At 37.2% G+C, this 21,159-nt stretch overlaps 1 protein-coding gene across 1 annotated transcript in view; it reads right to left on the reverse strand.

The window, feature by feature from the left end:
- RALGAPA2 (Ral GTPase activating protein catalytic subunit alpha 2) overlaps positions 1-21,159 on the reverse strand; it is a 191,708-nt gene that overhangs the window by 158,395 nt on the left and 12,154 nt on the right. The window contains exons 2-4 of the mRNA XM_072410265.1: positions 5,462-5,572; positions 3,810-3,859; positions 1,206-1,263 (exon numbers count right to left, since the gene is read on the reverse strand). Of these exons, the coding sequence (XP_072266366.1) occupies positions 1,206-1,263; positions 3,810-3,859; positions 5,462-5,572 (219 nt within the window). The remainder of the gene's footprint in view (positions 1-1,205; positions 1,264-3,809; positions 3,860-5,461; positions 5,573-21,159) is intronic.

Consider the following 21,159-nt stretch of genomic DNA (forward strand, 5'->3'; position numbering starts at 1 on the left):
TAATCTGTAAATGTCTAGTCTGTGTAACTTTAAACTCTTTTAAAAGTTAAAAAAGTCAAGTTAATCAGCAACATTTCAGAGTGGACTGGTAGCCCAACAGCAAAAAAAACAAATGTGCAAAGCAGGCTTGTTGTGGTTTATGGAGTTGTAATTATTTAGCATTGTTAGACTGCAAAAGGAAGTAGTTTATTTTTGAAGTAAGTAAGACTGCAAAAAAAAAAACTCTGCAACATATAGATATATCTTACTGTAACAGTGAGGAATGATACCAAACACTTTGGGCTGACATAAGTATTTTTATATACCAAACATTTATACTTTATATTGTTTTTGCATCTGTATATTTTTTTAATAACAAATGGGCAAAATTCTGAATACAAAATCACTACACATTTTCTTTAACCTAGAGCATCAGGCTGGCAACTCAATGGTTTATTGAGAGGCAATGAATTAGCATTGTCAGTCTGAAACAGAAAATGCTATTACTGGCAAGATTTCTAGTTAAGAAACTTTACAACGAATTCCCAGATCACAATTTGCTTCAGAAAATTTGTACTATAAAGCATGATGTCAAATTTGCTAGAAAACAGCTTTTGGGTTCACTTTAGCTATGCCCAATTGCCAAACACAGGTCAGATCTTAGACCTTCTTGCTTATTTTTTTAGGCACAAATCTATAACATAAAAATTGACAGTTTGATGTTATAGTGGTTTATTAGTGGTGTTATAGTTATGTGGTTTTTGAGTGGCTAATATGCGTGGTAACTAACTGTAGGGAAACTTCAAAGATCTGAGTTTATTTTTTATTGTAGGACAGTCCTAAATCTATGCTTTAAACTGTATTTAGAGTTCCACTTTGAAAAATGATTGATCAGGAAGGTCATTATTGCAAATATAAAGGTGATGTCCTTTCTGCAATAATCCTTACCGGCCTGATCGCTCCATGGAACCGTCTCAAAAGCTGAGCTGCTCAGGATAACTGGCAATCCCAGCTTTCCCTGAGCTTGCCAAGCCTGAACGAACTCCCGCCAGCCTGCGCAGGAGTTACATCACCCTAGCCTGGCCAATCAAGATAGCTAAAGATCGCAAGGAGGAAGAGAAGAAGGAAAAGAGATGGCGGGGGCCTGCAAGGGAATGAGGACAGGTGACTATAGGGGGCTCAGTTCCACTTTAATTAGATGTTTTTGATTTTTTCAACATGTGTACCTATACTATGGTACTGCCAGCGGTAGAAAATCCTTTCAGGTAGTAGTTGTAGAATTTTCTATAAAAAAAAAAAGAAAAAAAGTTTTGTTAGACAAAAGCATAATAGTCTAAATGAAATTTAAAAAAGTAAACAATCGGCAAGATAAGTTGACATATAGGTTCAAATATACTCAAGCGTCTCAACATAAAAATAAAATAAAAAGTACAGATGTTAATCAGCCATATAACAACATTGCTCAGCATACATTTTTTTTAGACAGTTAAGCAACAGCAGGTTTCCTTCCATATTCTTTAGAAGTTTGCTTTAATCGTTTTTTGGAAGATATTTCTTTAAACAAATTCTTTTATTCCAATTTCCTAAATGTCCAGTTGCATTGAAATTCTTTAGACAAATTTACAGGTGGTTGGTGCTCAGGAAAAACATCTCAGAAGCAACTTTGTTTTATGTATGACTTTCCTGTTATGTGAGACATGGCAAGGAGTATTAGGTAGGTTTGTTTAGAATGCCTCTCCAACATTACAAAGAAGGTTTTTAGAGACTAAGGAAAATCTGGTCTAGGCTATAATATTAAAAAGCAGTGTATTTTGCAGGGAGATCCAGGATCTAACTGTTCTATTTGGATCATAGGACTAGATGAACAGCCTTACAAATCCCAGGACAAGCATAATACTTTCCATAAATAGCAGCAATGGAAATGTCTGCCAGAATCGTTCATTTGTCTGAGCTAAATGTTCCTGTTCATAAAGTACTCTTGTACCACAAATATATTGATCCTCATTTCTTCAATAGTTTATTCACAGCAAGTAAAAATACCAAAAAAGGAAGAATATTGACAGTTTCCTAAATTATAGGTAATGGTAAATGCAGGTTTTTTACAAAGATATTGTTTCCACTGAGCACACCCAATTTGCAAATCTCAAACCTAAAAGCACAAAGTTTTGGAACCATTTTAATTAAGGTGTAATTACCTCAGTCATCTAAGCTGCTAATCAGACCAATGTCTGCTTTCAGCAAGAAATCCATGATTTACACTACTTTTAGCAGATATTCAGTTATCCAGGTGTCCAATACAGTTATTACTTTGATGTTCTGCTAAGCATGGAAGTTTGCATTTTACAATTAGAGCACAATATGTAAAGACAAAGGCATGGTACACCATGTAAAATACATACAATGACACAATTGAAAATGCAAATACAAAATGAAGATTTACAATTTTTTTATTAAAGGTTTGAGATTTAGGAAAACACTTTTAAACTTTCAATTGCTATCACAGGATCTATTGACTTAAATGACAGGCTCAAAGAATACAAATGGCTAATATTTTGCACTAGAATTATCATATGTGCACATAATAGAATGGACTAATCTGCTTATATATTGCTTTGCCAACCCCCCATACCCTCAACATGCCAAGACCTTTTTCAATAAAAGTATTTTTGGACTACCTTAAAATCTTTCTGCTTTCCTACAAAATGCGGGAAGATCATGGCGGACAAGGGCAAGCAAGAAGCTGTAAATGGCTCAGTTTTCCCCCCAGCCTCTTTTAGCGGGGCTCACCACCCAGAACCTTTCATTAACCAACGGGCTGTTTTTGGGTGGTTACTGAAGAGTTCACAATACAGGGGCTGCCAGCCACCTACGATTTCTTCCCAACCGGCTTAAAAAAAAAATTCCGTGTTTTAACACTGTGGCTTCCTAAATCATTACAGCATTCTGCCACAGAACTCGTTTCAGGAGTCTTTAGCCCTGAATGCAGGTATGGGTGGACTTTAGAGGGGAATACCCACTCCTCACTAAAGTCCACTCATACCTTCAAGTCAAACTGCATTTACTCTGCAAACAACCTTCAGTAATGCCTAGCAGCAAGCAGACTGGAAATGCTTTTTAGACTGCATTTAGGCCAACAAACAGAAATATGATTTTATCCGAATTTTCTGAGAAGGGGAAACGTCAACCTTAAAGTGCAGTGTTCTCCCCAGAGCCTTTTAGCCGGGTGCACCACTCGGCACTTTTCAGTAACCACCCAGTTGTTTTTGGCCTATCATTTCTTCCCAACCGGTTTAAAAAAATTTCTGGGTTGAACGCTGAAGTGCATGCGAATTAAAAATGATGCCATACAGGGACACAGAGTGGCACATCTTAGAATAACTGAAACGAAACAAAGTAGATTTATCCACATAATTTTAGGAAAAATATAGTTTAATATTAGTATAAATTATGCTAGGGTACTCAATGTCAGAAAGCTGGACAATCGCTGACCAAAGTATGGAAGAACACTACCTTTAAGAATTATTAGCTAGGCTCACTGTTGTAGGTGCAGTGGCTGTGCACCATTAAAATGCTACGATAATCAAAAAGATTTAAAACAAAAATATTCTTGCTGCAATGTCTGGTGGAAACTTCAATGGATGTGAAATGAAACATGTGATGTGCACATGTACTTTTTTGGCCAACATTTTTCTGCTCTACTTCCACTGTATGAAGCCACACTTCTAAATGTCCTGAATGCACAGTGCGCATGATGAATAGATGATAGCCAGGTAATACTTACCCTGCAATACACATTAAAATTCAGATTTATATTTTATTCTAATACTTACTTCAAAAATAAATAGGATGGAGTCCAGCTCCTCCCTTTGAGATTTATTCCCTGAAAAACATAAGCAAAATCAGCTTTGTCAAAACTACACAATAAAGCATTAACCATAATCAGACTACACACACACTTAGCAAGTTAGAAATGACTGGATCCAGAAGCATCTAGTATTATTAGGAGGAGGCAAGCAATCCTACATTTCTTTTACTACATGAAATATACACAGATCAGTCAACACATTGAAACCACTGACAGGTAAAATACATAATATTGATCATCTTATCACAATGGCACCTGCCAGAGGGTTCTTGTATGTCATTACCCACAACATAAAGGAAAATAATTTTGTAGTCCCAAGATAAGAACTAGGAAAGTTTATTAGACTTTTTCAAGACACATGACAGCACTAAATTTCTGACATGATCAACAGGTATTTTTTGCACTCCTCATCCAGGTATAACAAATTGCTTTGACTAGTATATTAAATAGACCAATAGGTAGCAAATAAAAGAAGTGTATTCGTAGGGTATATACATGCATTGAGAGAATATTGGGGGCCGCCATTACTTACCACCACAAATCTTATATTATATAGAAGGGCAGATAACCCTTCTATGTTTTTTCTTTTAATTAAATGCCTTTTTTTTTTTAAAGCCCCTCCTCTTTCGTGCCGAGCTCATCTATGAACTGTAAGATCGGCGCTTTTTTTTTAACAACTATAGCTGGCTATATCACCCAATCTCACGCCTGTGAAATGTGAGATCAAATGATGTAGCCAGAAGATGAAGGGGGAGGAAAGATGGTGGCCACCGGCGCTTCTGTGCTGGGCCAAAGCAAGAAACCTGGACAACATGGGGCTGTATGAAAGACAGCTTCAGAGGGACTAAGGGATCTACGGAAGTAAAGGAATGTGATGTTTTTATTTTAGTTCCGCTTTGAATCCTTAAAAAATAAAGTCTACCTGTCTTCTTTTATGCTAACCTAAATCCTAAATTTCTTCAAATTTTTTTTCTTAATGATCCAGAACAAGCATAACAATTAAAAAAAGTCAAAACACCTTACCAGCATACTTGTTCTGGGTTAATGAGTCAAAGTATGAAATCACAGGGACTGCATAGCTTTCAGACTTTTAAGTATTGCTATTGAAGAAAGGGAGGGAAGTCGGCAATCACCACTTCTATGTTTTTCTCAGGAAGAGTTTTCAACATGCAGGAAGCAGAGTGATGGCACCAAGACACTGACAGCTACCCTCTATTGCCACTTTACAAATATATATATATTTTTTTTTTTTATGGAAAAACAACAAGGCAAAAAACAGCAAAGCACAGTAAAATTTTGTGGATTAAATGCTTACCTGCAAATCTCTCCTTAACGTAAACTGTGTTGTATTTACTCAAAGTGTGCATAGGTTTTGACTAGGATAGTACTTTGAACAGCCACCACTCTTTTGCTTGTCAGCTTACTGTCTGGGCTGCCACAATTTTTTATATATATATAATACCGTAGCTGCCAGAATAAAGTGAAAGGGGAATACTTTGCCTAATGCTTTGGCTGGTGAGGTAGAATGACAGAACCGGTTTGATACAATTCATACAAATACAATGTGGATTACATGTAGTCATTTTAACATAAAACAACAAGGACACAGAGGATTACCTTTAACCTTTAGGCTACTTTCCAGTGTAATGAAATTTTCATAGAAGATAAAATAAATCTGAGAATAGTGCGCTTCAAAAAATTGCTTCAATTCACCCCATTCCTGAATATCTGTAAAATAAAAAAAAAGAATAAAAATTAGACTTACATGGATGTAAAATAAAGTGCAATGGTTTTATTAATATAAAAAAAATTCTGGCATCAACAGAGCAATTGAAATCAGAAATCCTAATCTGCATTTTTGCTGTTCAGCAACTGCAAATACTAGAGACTCAGAATCAGAATAGTTGGTGCTTTACAATAGAAATCCAATAGAGTTCTAAGAAAAGGTTGAACAGATGCATCTACCAAACTCCATAAAAGTCTATACTGCGATACCGTGCAGTTGAACGTAAACAAGAGGAGAAGCCACGGGCTCTGGGATCTTGTTGATTATTCTGTGAAAGGGAAGGGTGGGTTACTATAGATCTCAGTGGGGGGTAAATACAAAAACTGTACTTTGTTTGGAGGTATAATTATCTTTTTGTAACTCAATCCTGACAGTGCATGCATTAGGAAGAAATTCAACCTGTACCTATGCTCTAAAAGATGTCACACCATAATCACGTCTAGGAACAGAATGTAGATTATAAATTAGTGCCTGAAAAGATTAAAAAGACTTTCACTATCAGACCGGAAATGTTCCATACTCACTGCTGTGAAGTCTGAATGTATGGTGAGCTAGAGATAAGCTGCTGATTACCAAGAAAACAAAGCAGGAAGATTCTGTCCACAGATAAACTGATGGTGCTTCTTTCTCATATATACAGCTAGATATTTAAACAGGATATGATTTAATCATGCATAATCTGTCAGGGCCTAGAAGAAAAGGCAAGTGAAGAGACTTCATGTGTCGGAGGTTAAAAGTTAAAACAAGCCACCCGTGAGCTTTGTGGGTGCCTAATATGCTGTAAGCATGTATACTACTTGTCAAGAACAGACAAGAAGCATATAACCTAGAGTGCAGGCACAGGTGTATGTAAGGTGGACAATGTAAAGCCCTTTTTTAAATCATAAATAATTTAAATCTTTGCAATGCTCCCATCTGACAATATGTGTTGTAGTTGTTACAGTAACCTAGACAATCCGAAGTACTTCACATCTGAACAACGGTAGGTAATCTAGGCCAAAAGGTGTGGGTCTCTGGAGAAATTTAGGGTCTCCCCATATGTCTCCCACCATATATCATTATGCAACATAGAGGCATGACCAGTACACAACCAAAAGCCTTGCACACCTATAATGTGATAATAACACACAACCCAGGATCACATATGGTGGTTACTTGGTAATGATACATTGAAGGAATGTCTAATATATTGATGCATCCAATACAGTCTGGGATGATAAAATGCAGTTATGTCTGCAAAACTGGACTCCATGCACCATTGTTTCCAGAGCTCTAATCCTGCTTTGACGAAGAATATTTAAGCACATGGTTCTAGGTACTAATCCCTTTCCTTATAAATGGCACTAATTTGCACCCTACCATGTTCATTACATTTTTCACATGGCTCAACTCTATACCTTGTGCTGTACCTTACATACTCCACGCTGCTCCATTCTGTGGATTGTGCTGTACACTATATAACTCACAATACTACATTCTGTACAATGTGTTATGAATGTTATACTGCAAATTCTACTATTTAGTGTATGCTTTAAAAAAAGTACCCCATTACTGTCTGTTGTCCTTTCCTAAACTCACCACACATCCGAAAGTATTTTTGATCATTGGCCATCTTTGCTCAGACTGGCGCAGTTTCACTGGCTATTTATAAAAAAAAAATATATATATATATTTCTTTTATTTATTAGCGGATGCTGTAATTACAAATGAATATAAAGGAGCAATTTAACCCAATATTTAGGTTTGGATAAGTTATAAGTTTCACCTTATGTGGTACATTGTTTTGCATGAAAATTTATCTTACATTGTAGGCCTATGATTCTTAGGCATAACTGAAATATGTCCAATATTTAATAGATTTATTAATAAACTTAAATTAAAAAACACAAAAATCTGTTGAAACAAGGGTACATAAAAATACTGAAACCTGTGACATAACTGTACAGTAGCATATATATATATATATATATATATATATATATATATATATATAAATCCTATAAAAAATATTTTGAATTTCCTGCCGCGCTTCCCGCACGCACCAACGTCACCGGGAACTGCCGGGGAACATCAGTGCACTCGCCGGCGGAAGATCAGAAGAAGAGCAGGACGTGGCCGGAAGATGGGATCCAACGGGCAGGACACCAGAGGACGCCGATGGGACCAGGTAAGTGTTTTTTGTTTTAATGTTTTTAGCTACCCCAAGTGTGGCTCAGGGTTACCGCTTTCAGCATGTTTTTTTTTTACCCCCAGCAACACTAGGGGCTACAGCCAGGGAGGTTAAAGAAGAACTAAAGTTCCACTTTTAAAAATGTAGGATCAGGCAGGGTATTATTGCAGAAATGGACAGCTCAGATTTGATTGGCAGAATAGCCGGCAATCCTAACTTCCTATATGCTTGCAGAGAATGAATGAACTCCTACACACTTGCATGGGAGTTATGTCGTCCTGGCTCAGCCAGCCAATCAAGATCAGGGTTCTCCCAAGCCCCTTTTAGCTAGGCACACCACCCGGCACTTATCAGCAACCACCTGGCTGTTTTTGGTGGTTACTGATAAGTTGGGTTGCATTACAGGAGCCACCACCCGCCTACAGTTTCTTCCTACCCAGCTTAAAAAAATTTTCTGGGTTGGGCACTGAAGATGGTCAAATAATATATCCAGAAGAAGGAAAAAAGGAAGAAGATGGCGGGGCCCTGAGACAGAATATATCAAGTTTACTTCTCCTTTAATTTGGGTCAATGCTTTATAGAGAATTATCCAAAAGTGGTTTGTGCTTGCCACACATACAAAATAATATACTTGTAAGTGGCAGTACAATTTTAGTTAATGATTATAAAATAAGAGCAACACATAACATTTTGCAAATGGCCATTGAGAAGATATATTCATTGTGTAAAAAATATTATTAACGATAGAAAAAAAAAACATTAATAATAGCCTCTAATTCCCCTGACATAGAGAATAAAATGATACCATCTTCTGCTATACACACTGGTCTGGACGCTAGACAGAGAAATGCCTCTAATTTATTAAAAGGAACAGACTCCTGTCAAAACAGAGATGAAGAGGAAATTAGCAAATGTTTACTATGAAACTAAACCCACACTGGCCTAATTACTGCAGATGTTGCATAATACTGCTCATCACAAACACATTTCCGACTTTAATAATAATTTATATCGTGCCAGATAATCGTGCAGTCACATGCAGCCGTCAAATTATTTTTGTAGACTGCCAAAGACAACTATGCTGACATGTAAAGCGTACTTCACAACAGGTGCAAAAAACAAAGCACAGACAGGGAGGGGAGTGAAAAAAATGAGCTGGCCAAGGTAAACAATCTCACTGTTGGGATACAAGATGATCAGTGCTATTCAATACAATTACAGCATAGCACAAGACACTGCTTCCTCTGGAAATAATTGTATGGCTATTGTAAGTTTTCCATCTCCACAGACAACCCCTGGCCAATCCTGGGGAACATTGGTCCTTATAGATGCCAGGTAATAACCAATCATTGCTGTACCCCAGAGATGTGTCTGTAGCCAGGAGCTTCTGTTTAGTGTGCAGTTAGGCTAAAATTAGAATTATTGTATATTTTGGAGGGGAAAAAAATTACTAATAACTTTTTGATACATTAAGGAAAGTCTGAAGTTTTAAAACTCAAAAGGTACCTTCTGTTATCTTTGTTGAAGCTGAGCACTGAACCTGCTTTTCTTTGCCTCTCAGTAAACTTTAAACTTTCCTTGTTATCATATATCTTATTTTAGACAAAGTGAGAGTGAACTGGCTTGTGAGAGAAGTTCTGCATCCAAATCTTTGGCAGACCATCCTATGTAAATCCCAAGTGATTCTGAGACTCAATGAGTAAAAGAAATAAAACAAAAAGCTCAGGAACAATTTGTCTGGAAAGGGCTATATGATGCTGGATGGCCTACAGCCAGGAAATGGGGCAGGCTCTGTCTGGTTTACTGCAGCGTCTAATATACACAGAGAGAAGAGCACAGTGTACAGGGAAATAGAAGCAAGCATTTTTAGGACAGCAGATGAGCCAAAATAACTGTGTGAGAGTAAAAGTAAGGCTGGAGGTCAGCTTTAACCTGAAAGTTCATCCCTGTGCTCTTTGTCCTTCTAAAGGTTTGATTCAATTACCATGCTCTGAAACTAACCCACTCAGTAAAGGACAACAAAGGTACCCCCTCAGAGAATAGTAGGATGAAATGTCTTGAATCAGAAAAAGGAGGATAAGACAGTGCCAAACAGCCGCTTTTTTGTTTCCATTATCAGGCAGGTCATTATTGCAGAAAGTGACAAGTGATGTTCTTTCCGAAATAAAGTGTCTTGCCTGTCTGATTGCGTCAGGTTTTTGGTGTCAATGTTTTGCATTACTTAAGAAGTGGACATTTACCAAGATGAGCACATGCATTTGCACATTACATTATCTTTATTTACAACTGATTTAAAACAAAGAAAAGAAAAAAATCAAAGCTGCAGAATTGGAAAAAAAGGTCAAGATAATGTTACTGAGCAAGCTTCCTCTTGCCTTCCTGTACAGCACCAAATAAACATTGGCAACACTGCTTTCCATGTGTTTATCATGAGATGAACACAGCTGGGGTTAGTTTTATCTATGTGTTCAACCATTGCATAGCTACAGCAAGAAACTCAGCACTCTTCATAGCTATTGGATTCTCATTTCAGTTCTTACAGGTGTATTTATATGTTGACATGTAACATCCCCATTCTCAGGATTGATCATGTCTTATATAAAACCGAAGCACAGATGATACATTTGGCTGCTTTAAGGGGCTGAGCTTGCTGCAAATTAAACTCAGACCATAGCGGGAGCCATCACTGTTATCTTAATTGGGTGCAAGCAGCAGTACACAGTTGTAGCAGGTTCAGTGAACAGATCCAAGAATATAAGCAAAAGGAAAGTATAGGGTATTTTTTGAAACAATTAAACAATTTATTTGTAGCATTCATCATTAAATTATCTTTCTATGATTGTTTACATTGTTGCTTTTTGGTGTCTTTTGTAATAATGTGTATCTGAACTAAAAATGTAACATACTGCACCCTACCCATTTTTAGAGGTGATAATTTTTTTTACATGGTGATGAGAATCTTGCGTCGTTGAGAAACAGTGCTCGTCGTTCATCGTCCGAACGACTGTCCTGACGGATCCACGGACAATGGACAATCCTAATGGAAGTGAAGAGAGCGCAGCCACTCCATCGTTCTCCCCCTCCCCATGGAACATCATGCATTCATGTATCATTCAGTCATTTGTCGTTGGAAAGGATTGTGAAAAATCCTTTCCAAGGACAATTATTGCATGTGGGTACTTAGCCTAAGTCTCTGCACTGTCATGGGAAATATGTTAAACACATACAGAAATGGAGGCTTTAATCCATAAGGAGAAACATTTAAATTGTCCTTTTTTTACCTTTATTTTAGGAATGTGTAAGTCAGACATACATACCCTTCTCCCCAAGCTGTCCTACCAATGCTGATTATGGGTAACAATTACACTAAAACTAATAAAGTGTTACAAGGGGTAAAACAATAAATTGTATGGTAGCCAGTCAATGACCTTGGAAGGATCATGGACTACTGTGGAAATGTTTATTTAACACCTCTCAGAGCCAAGCTCTTTCCTGACACAGCTGGTGATGAACAGGAAGTGCCAAAGAAGCAAAAACCCAGGAGAGCAGATCAATAGAAAATGCGCAGCACAATGGCTAATAGGATTGCCATTTTTGCCTTTTGTTTTTCTCTCTTTAACCTTTCAGAAGATGTATAAAGCAGAAGCATTCCTGCAATATGTCCTACCTAAATGATGCTCAGAACACCACCAAAACTTGACTTACAAGGACACTGAGATATTGTAAGCACAAACAAGGCCATCTAAAAAAATAAAAATATTAAGGGACATTCCTGCACTTGTCCTATAAAAAAGCGAGCAAAAAATAAGGAACCAATCTAAAAGTAGGACAAAGTGAACACCTATGAATTAAAATAGAATATACCCTTCCAGGAAGTAGTTAATTTCAGGTTCACTGGCTGCCTGGCCAATGAGTATTTTGGATGTAGTCTGCACTCTCTGCTTTTGTCATGACACAGCTGGAGCCACCCTAGGAAAATACCTATCCTCGATAAAGGTAAAGTTCGCCTTCTTACAAAAATTTACGGTGTGTCAATAATGACCAATAAAAAACACATGGAGGTATCAAATATACAGTTTTCTCCAGAGGTTGCTAGGGAGCAGTTTGTACCTCTCAGGTCAGTTTAAATGATACTGATGATCTTTTTGCTCTTTGTAAGGATGACATTCTTCCCACTGGCCATTAATGTAAAAGCCATTTTTCCTACTGACCACCACACTAATATAATGTACGCTGTGGGTATAGTAATTATAGCAGGGGTACCCTGAAGACCTGAAAATGTTTTCAAAGGTTACCCCATGAAAAAAAAAAAAAAAGGTTGAAAAACACTGCACTATACAAAGTCCACATCATTTATTTTTCTCAGTCAAAAGCAAAGCAATACAACTCAGTCAATACCATCATTGGCTTATGAATCAGATCTCGGTTATTGTCACCTTTACCAGCAAACTTCATTTAATATACTGACAGCCCTATACAATGCAGTAAAGTGTGACCGACTTACACTTACACCTTCCTCTAGCAGTCAAATAGTTGAATTTCAGAGGATTACAGAAGAATAGTGTAAAGATAAAGTGATGTTTTATTCAAAAAAACACATCACTGGATTACACGACACCTATTATATCAGCCTATTTTTATATTTAATCGCGTTTTATGCATCTTGGACTTTTTATTCGTTTTGGAAATATTTTTAGTGGAAAATATTCTTAGTAGAACTATTATATCAATATCAGGTTGGCTATACCCTTTATTGGACATGGATAGTAGCTAGAAAATCCCAGACTACCTAATCTTTCTAATATCAAGGCAATACCCAAATAAAAGGAAAGGGCTCACCTCCTGAACAAAAAGTCTCTGCCTGTCTGTGAAGGTTTTCGCTCCCCGCAGTCATCTCCCACTGACTGCCTTGCTTTGTATCACTCACGTTAATTTTCTTGACACAGAACAATTTCTCCTGACAGACTCTCCACACACCTAGTCTTCTAGGTAATTGCTTTGCTAAACACAGTAATTCAAAGAGTACTCTATATCCCACTGGGCACCATTACACAGAGTCCATACCAGGACATTTAGCTCAGCAGGTGTTGCAGGGTTTTACAGAGATGTTCTGAAGCACATCTACTTTCTTTTCCACTGCATCTCAGTTCTCTGTCTTTCCTCTAAGCTGGACTTTACTTGTGCAAATAATAATATACAGTGCAAAACAGTCAAAATTGGATAACTGTGAGAAATCATATAAACGGGTACAGCAAAAATATAGGCTTAGTACTGTATTTTGTAGATTATGTCATAGGAACAATTTTTTTGTATTTTTTATTACTGCTAAAAGAAAAAAGCTTAGCTGTAAAATGAAGAGAAGAAAAATTATTTTGATAGTAAATTCTAAAGTAGATCTAAAATATTCTATAGAGGACAAAATAGAAACTAGTTGCAGTGAGGTGTTGCACCCCTTTATGGGTCTCCACAATCATTTTGGGCCAACCAGGATTATAACCAGAAAACAATAGGTGAGGTTGTGCTAATTTCCTTCAAATCACACTTCTTTGCACCCTTTAGAAGGTTGTATTTTTCTCCTAATTTTTTTAGTATGATTAATATTAAAGCTCAGATGAAAACCCTACATTCCTCTATGCTTTTCCCATGGCCATTCACTCTTTCCAGGTTTGGCAATCCCAAATTTCTTTACAGTAAAATCCTTCAAGTAAAACGTTAATCAATATATTTGGCATAATGTCCCACTGCATACTGTTTTATTAAGCAAATCATTTTTGCATTCATATTACAGGTTGGTCACTGTACCCTTTAGCTGGTCCAATGATAGAATGTCCAATGGCCAACTGAGAAAATGGCCATGGCTTGCTGACAATACTGCTACTAATTGTCAGCCTGCAACAGGAAGTGCTAAGAAACTTTGCAAAGCATTACTAAAAGCATTTGTATTTTTGTAGGAAAACTAACAGTGAGGCATAATGCCAAACACTTGAATGTTTAGACTGGCAATTAGGTTGTGGGGCAGTTACATCTTCCTAATGCCTGTGAAGCTCCTCGGGGAAAGGCGCAACAAGTAGCTTCCACCCGCAGCAGCCCCATAGAGAATAAATGGGGGTGGCAGGAAACGGTTCAGTACTGCTCACTTTTACCCAATGTCAAATATGTAGACTCTGGAGCCACATCAGATCGCTTGATCCCAAGGCAGGTCTGACCTTATACTTAATAATAAACATTTCTATTAGATCTGTGTCTGAATTTTATTTCTAGCCTTTTTAATAAATGAGCAACAAGGAATCAATAAAAAGGTGTTAAGGAAATTGTGAACAAAATAACTACACATTTTCTTTGCTTCTGTTTTTTCCAGAGGTTGATAAGGATTCCTCAAAGTATGGCTGACTGACCTCCCCATTTGATGGTGCCTGCAAAGTTCTAGGGCCAAAACCACTTGGAAGAATGAGCTGCATGACTCTAATGTTTAGTTGTTTATAAATGTGGTATTACTACTATTTGGGGCATTGTTTCCACTGGTCACCAATTTACCAGACTTTCTACCCCACAGACTAAATAAATTGGTTTTAAGCAGAAGTTCCTCAAGACTTTAAAATTATTTTAGGGATCCCTCATGAGTAAAAAAGAAGTTGACAAACTAGTTGACTGAACTAGAGCATCAATATTAACCATAACTATGCATACAGGTTTACACAAATGTTGAGTTAGAAAGCATTGCACTGCAATAAACATATATAATATATACATCTACACATATATATATATATATATATATATATATATACATACATGTTAATACAGATCTTGCATAAGATATCTGAATAAATAACATTCATTGAGCGGATGAGTGCAGCCATTAAACAGATTGATTAATTAATGCTTAGAACCAAAACTTCTATCTTTTTTTCCATTTTATAAATCTTTATATTTCTTAATGCCTGGATTAGGAAACTTTGTTCCCATCAATGACTACTCATCTAGCATTATTCTTTCAGAAAAGAGGAAAAACTCTGAAAATCTTGTCAGTGAGAACAGAACAGATGAATGTAGCAGGTTTTGAGTTTACAATCTACTTATAAAGTTTCCAGTTTTAATGGAAATGTAGTAGCAAAGTGCAATAGAGAGTATAATTAACTTCTGAACTTTTGGGAAGGGACTACCTTTGTCATACTTTTTGACATTTATAATTCTATGACTAAACAGAAATGCAAAAAACAGGCAGCAGACACAATTGATACAGGAAGTAAATCTGGCCTGTCTATGTGACCTTTCTCGACCTTCTTAACTTTAAAAAACTTAAAAATAACTGTCCAGTCTTAGGGAATCCCTGCTATGGTTACTATATTCACAGCTCACAGAACATTAACTAGGAAGAACGCATTCTACGTTGATGGCTAGTGGGAAGAATGTCATCTTTATGGATAGCCAAGAAGATCATTGCTGCCAGTGGTAACTGACCTAAGCCTAAATTGCTCACTGATTAAGGAACCCCTTGCAACCTCTGGAGGAACTCCAAGGAACCCTGGAGCACAGTATAAGTAAGGTCTGGTTTAGACTACAGACAAGTTTTGGTTTTAGATTCAAATTTTTCCCATGTCATACTCCCAAGGGAAGTCCTAGTTAGTGGTGACAACCATCATACACCTAGTTGAAGGTTTATAGGAGGATACACAAAATATTGGAAGTTAATGTATGGATCACTTGAGGATTGGGACTATTTCTTAAACCTTCTGCTGTGTAACTGTATCTTTCCTGTTTTTAAAACATAACAGCAAAGAAGCTCCTACATTACCAGACCGTAAAAAAAAAATCAAGTTGTACACAGGCTGTACTTCCTATATGAATATCAAAGTTTGAATCAACATTGTCACCTAAAACTATCTTTCTCCTAAAAAGCTGTGGCTGCCAAAGAATTCTAATCATCCAACACTGGTTGCTTCTCCTGACCTCTAAACCACACACTGCACATTGTGGTTCCTTCTCCTGACCTCTTCTCCTGACCTCCGCATCACACACCGCACGCTGTGGTTCCTTCTCCTGACCTCTACATAACACACTGCGCGCTGTGGTTCCTTCTCCTGACCTCCGCATCACACACTGCACGCTGTGGTTACTTCTCCTGACCTCTACATAACACTGCATGCTGTAGTTCTTTCTCCTGACCTCCGCATCACACACCGCACGCTGTGGTTCTTTTCTTATGGTTTGTTGTTTTTAGAAATCTGTGTCTATGTCCTGCCTATTGCTTTTAAGGTTACTAATAAATTTTGCCACAAAAATGACAGTATAAATACATTTTATCTTGTTCTATCACAGCCTTATATGTATTGTTTGAGGTGCAGGTCATATCGCCTTTGTAGCTGAGCACTGAAGTGTGCAGGTGGCCCATTGAGGACTCTATACTGTTTTTAAAGGGTAAAACTACTACCATTATAATCATTTGAAATGAACACAAATTCCTTACTTGTTATACCAGATGTTTCTAATGTTACTCATCCCTTGTGTGCAAATAATGTGACATACTTGACGTTCAAGGATTTGTATTGTCTGACATTTTACGTACAGCTTTAGAACAGCTTCTACCTTGGAGGAACTTCTAGTCTAAGGTTTTAGCATGCATGAACCTGCACAGGCACACACATTCTGGGCACATTCTCTGCAAGCCAATTTAATGATATAGTGGTACTCCAAGTGTCTTGGGCTCAGTGAATGTAATACATTGAAGTGATGTGAAATTCAAGAATCCCTGCATCTTAAACAGAAAATTCCTCCTTAAAAACCTCTTACACCTAAAGCCCCCTAGCTATAAGTATGCAATCTCTGCTTCTCTAATGAGATTTGATGATGTTTCTGTTGTGCTGCTCACTGTTGAGATTGTAACATCCCCATTTCTCCCGGAGAGGACCCTGCCCAGAACAGCTTACAATCTAGGAGATGGGGGCCTTTATCAGTTTCTGCAGCCTGGTTTTATCCATTTCTGTCTTTAGTCATAATATTAATAAAGGGGATTTATATAGCGCCAACAAATTACGCAGCGCTGTACATTAAATAGGGCATAAACATATATATAATATTAAATGTATAAAAATATGAAAAGGCTAGACCCTTCCTAAAAGTTCAGAAGTAAATTATATTCTCCATACTACTTGGGTACTATATTCCAATTAAAAATGGAAGTTTTGGTAAACTCTAAACAAGGTTTTGTCTGTCTGTGTCAGCTAGTTGTCTCTGACATTATTCATAGATTTTTGGTTGATGGAGGCGGAAAGAATGCGTCATGAACACCTTTGGAATTCAGACACACTTCATTCTCATTAGGGGCATAACTTGCTTATATAAGCCCTAAAGTTCATTTTATATGTTCATAAGCCCAGGACATTATTTTCTAAATACAGTAATAAAAAAAAGAAAGCACACCCCACCGTTCCTAACGTGGTGCATGCTGCATCCAGGCTACAATTGGGATTGGTGGTGTATCAGTGTTCAATCCAGGATTTTTTTTTTAAGCAAGGTGGGAAGAAATTGGTAGAAGAAGGTGGGTGGCAGCCCCTGTATTGTGACCCAACTCATCAGTAACCATCCAAAAACAGCCAGGTGGTGCGCCCAGCTAAAAGGGCCTGGGGAGAACACTGTTTTAAATCCCAAGAATGTCACTGTTGATGTAGTAGAGATAAGTTTTTATTCTAGTTGTAGACTGCAGTTTGTACAAGGGATCACAGATACATGCGAGATAATTCTTGTCCTGGCAATACTGACAGCCTACTGCTCTCACAATCATCACAGAAGTGCAGCACAAGAAATGTAAACGATCAACCCTCTGGACAATACCGCCTTTACATTTCATGCTTTTTCTTTACATGTAGCCTTATCTCAGCTTTCATTGTTTGTCTATGCTTTATCAGCAAAAAATAAGTCAAAGCTAGCCAATATTTCTACCATGCATGCGTCTTGTCACATATATTTAGCCAGCTGACTATGCCGCTACTGCTAAAAGAAAAACAAGCATTATTCATACATGTTATAGGCCGAAATAAGAACACCATCTCTGCCTTGCAAGGTTTTACCCTCGGGCTCTCTCCAGAGGGAAGAAGACAAATCAAACAATTACAATAAACACATTCAGTTATATGACAAGGCCAAATACAGTACTACAGCAATATTAGGAAGGAAGCAGACATGATTAGAGCTCAGATGAGGATTTCCTAGGCTTTTTTTCCCTCTTTTTGGATTGCAAATTACATTTTAATCAAAGCATCCTACTTAGGGTAATTGAAGCAGGGAAAAACTACATTTTTCAACATTTGGTTATTGTAACAAGTACTGATTCCTATGCAGATAACACTATCCAGGCAGAATATATACTGTATACAAATGTTAGAATCCTTGGAAGTAGCGTTAAATAGGTTTATTAATCCTGTGCTTTTAAAAAAATATCATAACTCTGCTGGCTTGCGTTTGAATCCACAGTATATTGCTGAGTTAGGTGTCACCCATTATCACCCTACAGACCCCTCTATTAAGTAGACCAGTCAAAAGACAAGTATGGGAGCTGCTATCAACTGGCTACATGATAAACTACGCTAAACTCTTTAACCTCTCAAAAGATTTGTTATTCTGTTGAGACAGCCTTGTCATTTACACAAAAGACTTTAATGTGTCATCTGCAAAAAAAAAAAAACACTCTTGGCCCACTTCTAGCAGCTCTTAAGCTGCGTACACACTTCCAATAATTATCGTTGGAAATGAACGGCGAACGACCAAAAATCATTCATAAAAAAGGTGACCAACGAGGATTGTCGTAAATGAACGTCCGTCACGGCGGATCTGATTGGCCGACGATATTTCGCTATCTATCGTGTGTACAGTCGTTCAGTGATTGTGCATGTTTCTGCAATAGACTTTCTCCTCTACATGTCACTCCCTGCATCGTTCAAACGATTGTATCTAGTGTGTGTACACTATTGGTGGATTATATTCGAACATGGAGCATAATCGTTGATCGGTCTTAATCATAAGTTTTCTAAAGATAATTATTAGAAGTGTGTACCTAGCTTTAGCCTACATACACAAGTCAGTTGCCTTAGGGCTGATATCAGACGAGAATCTGGCGTGTGCATTAATTTCAAAAACAGAATGGCAGCAGGTAAAAAGTGTAAACTAGAATTGGGCAATAATTTGTTTGTGGTTTTCAAAAGTCTATTAAAAATGAGGTGGCCCATCTAAGGCAACCTGTCAACAAAGACAATGTTGTGCAATTTCACTGGAGAACAATATGTAGCCACCCTGAAAGGAAATAGATAAATAATGGATCCATTGACATGATTAATAGGTTTAAAGAAAAAAATTGATTTAGAGAAACAAAAAAGTGCTTTGGTATAACTAGTGATAGTCCCTACATGATCTGCATTTTCTATATAAATTACATTCTGTAGCTGTTTATCATTAGGCTTATTTAGCAGACTGGTCTGAAAATACTGCTGCATACCTTCTCCTTGATTAAGTAAAAACCAGGTATTGCTAAAACCCAGAACCTGCCATATATTAGTAGAGATTTGGTGGAGATAAACGCAAAAAAAGGAGATAAGAAAGCTGAAAATGTCAGTGTAGTTAGCACTAATTATACACATAGTTGTAGTAGTTTGTGGGATAATCACATTCTGAATAATCAGAAATTCATATTTACTAGCTACTGGCACAGACAATGCTAGACAAATGGGTAAAAGTGCAGCTGAAATACATGGAAAGTGCTTTACCTAACAAATGGTAAGTATACACTGTCTCTATGGCTAATGTATAGCGCTTATTGAACCAGCATAAAAGGTTTGCTCATTTCAAAATTTAAACATCAGGCGGTGCCTGCAAAATGAAAGTGATGAGCCCTTCACATGCTGTCTGCAATATCATCATGACAGCAGAAGTCTTCCTCTTAGTAACGTCAAACCCAAGAATGCTCCTGCCTGATTCTGCTTATCACAAAGTTTACACCTCTTGTTCTTTCACAAGCAATAAACAATTTCTTCTCACACCCTGACATCCTGCTGCAAAAATGAATACTGACTATACTGTCATCAGTCAGACAACATAATGAAATGTTCAACGAACCGAGATGACAAAATATTAGAACAATGGTCTGAAGATCTGGTTTCAGGGTAATAAACCCAGGATGAATTATATCTATGAGGTGTGACCATCATATACTATGAACATCAATGTAAATAAACTTTAACCTACATACTAATGCTACAAAAAACAGTTTTAAATTGCATGTAATAAATATGGCTACCCTTTCTGGCTTCCTTCTGAAAATGCTTGTTGCTTGGACCAAGCATAGGAACCATTGCACCATATAAAAAGGGAAATGATAGAATTCCTTATTCCTTTACTTGTTATTCCTCACTATATGTGAAAACAACAAACCCATCCAATTATTAGGACAGAGAAGCAAACTACCTAATTGTTTCCCCAAAACATTTATTTTAAAGCTAACCTGTGCTTAATAACATGAATTAAATTTTTTCATGCAGCTGGTATGTGTCTGAAAATGTGTCTTGTATTAAAGATGTAAAAACTGAATCCTTGGTAAAACATAACTAGTGGCCATATCAACAGGTAAAGATGTTCTCTACTCCCTGAATTCCAGGTTATGGGCTTTTGGCATCCTTACAATGCAGGACTGCTGGACCCGCATCATATGCGATGACATTATAGCAAACACAATGAAGAGATCAACAAACAGAAATGGCTTGGAGGGGAAAGGTCAGGAAACTAAGAAAAACCTGCAGGATTAACGAATAAGATATAAAAAAAAACGTTTTATGTTCCCCTAAGACAAAAGCAAACATTTAACATTTGCGGAATGGGAGCGTCTGTGAAAAAAACTTGAAAATGTTATAAATTTTAAACATATGGGACACCAAATATTTCAAAGAAATGTACTGTTTTTAGGTAACAGAGGAAAGTACAATGCAGACTGTGTTCATTTCTGTGGGTTGTGGTGCACTGAATAGCAGGTGTGTTGTTTTATTGTTACACTGTTATTGCGCATTGGGATGCCTTTTAAAACCAATAGAAATACACCACAAATTACATATACCACATATTACCATGCACACAAGGTGGGGTATAGCCTAAAGGTATATTTTAGCCATAATTAAAAAGCTGCTCGGCTAAAGTGACAGGAGTCATGGCAAACTATATTCTTGCCTTAAGTGCCTTCAGCAGTTTGTTTGTTTTTCCTCATAGTTGTCCTTCAAGTCACACTTTTTATGTGGCAAAACCAACAGGTTTCCAAAAAAAAAGAAGCATGTGTCTGAGGCCCTGGACATACTGACAACACTCCTCAGCATGTACAATACT

The sequence above is a fragment of the Pyxicephalus adspersus genome, chromosome 4 (genome assembly GCF_032062135.1).
Source record: "Pyxicephalus adspersus chromosome 4, UCB_Pads_2.0, whole genome shotgun sequence".
Classification (NCBI taxonomy): domain Eukaryota; kingdom Metazoa; phylum Chordata; class Amphibia; order Anura; family Pyxicephalidae; genus Pyxicephalus; species Pyxicephalus adspersus.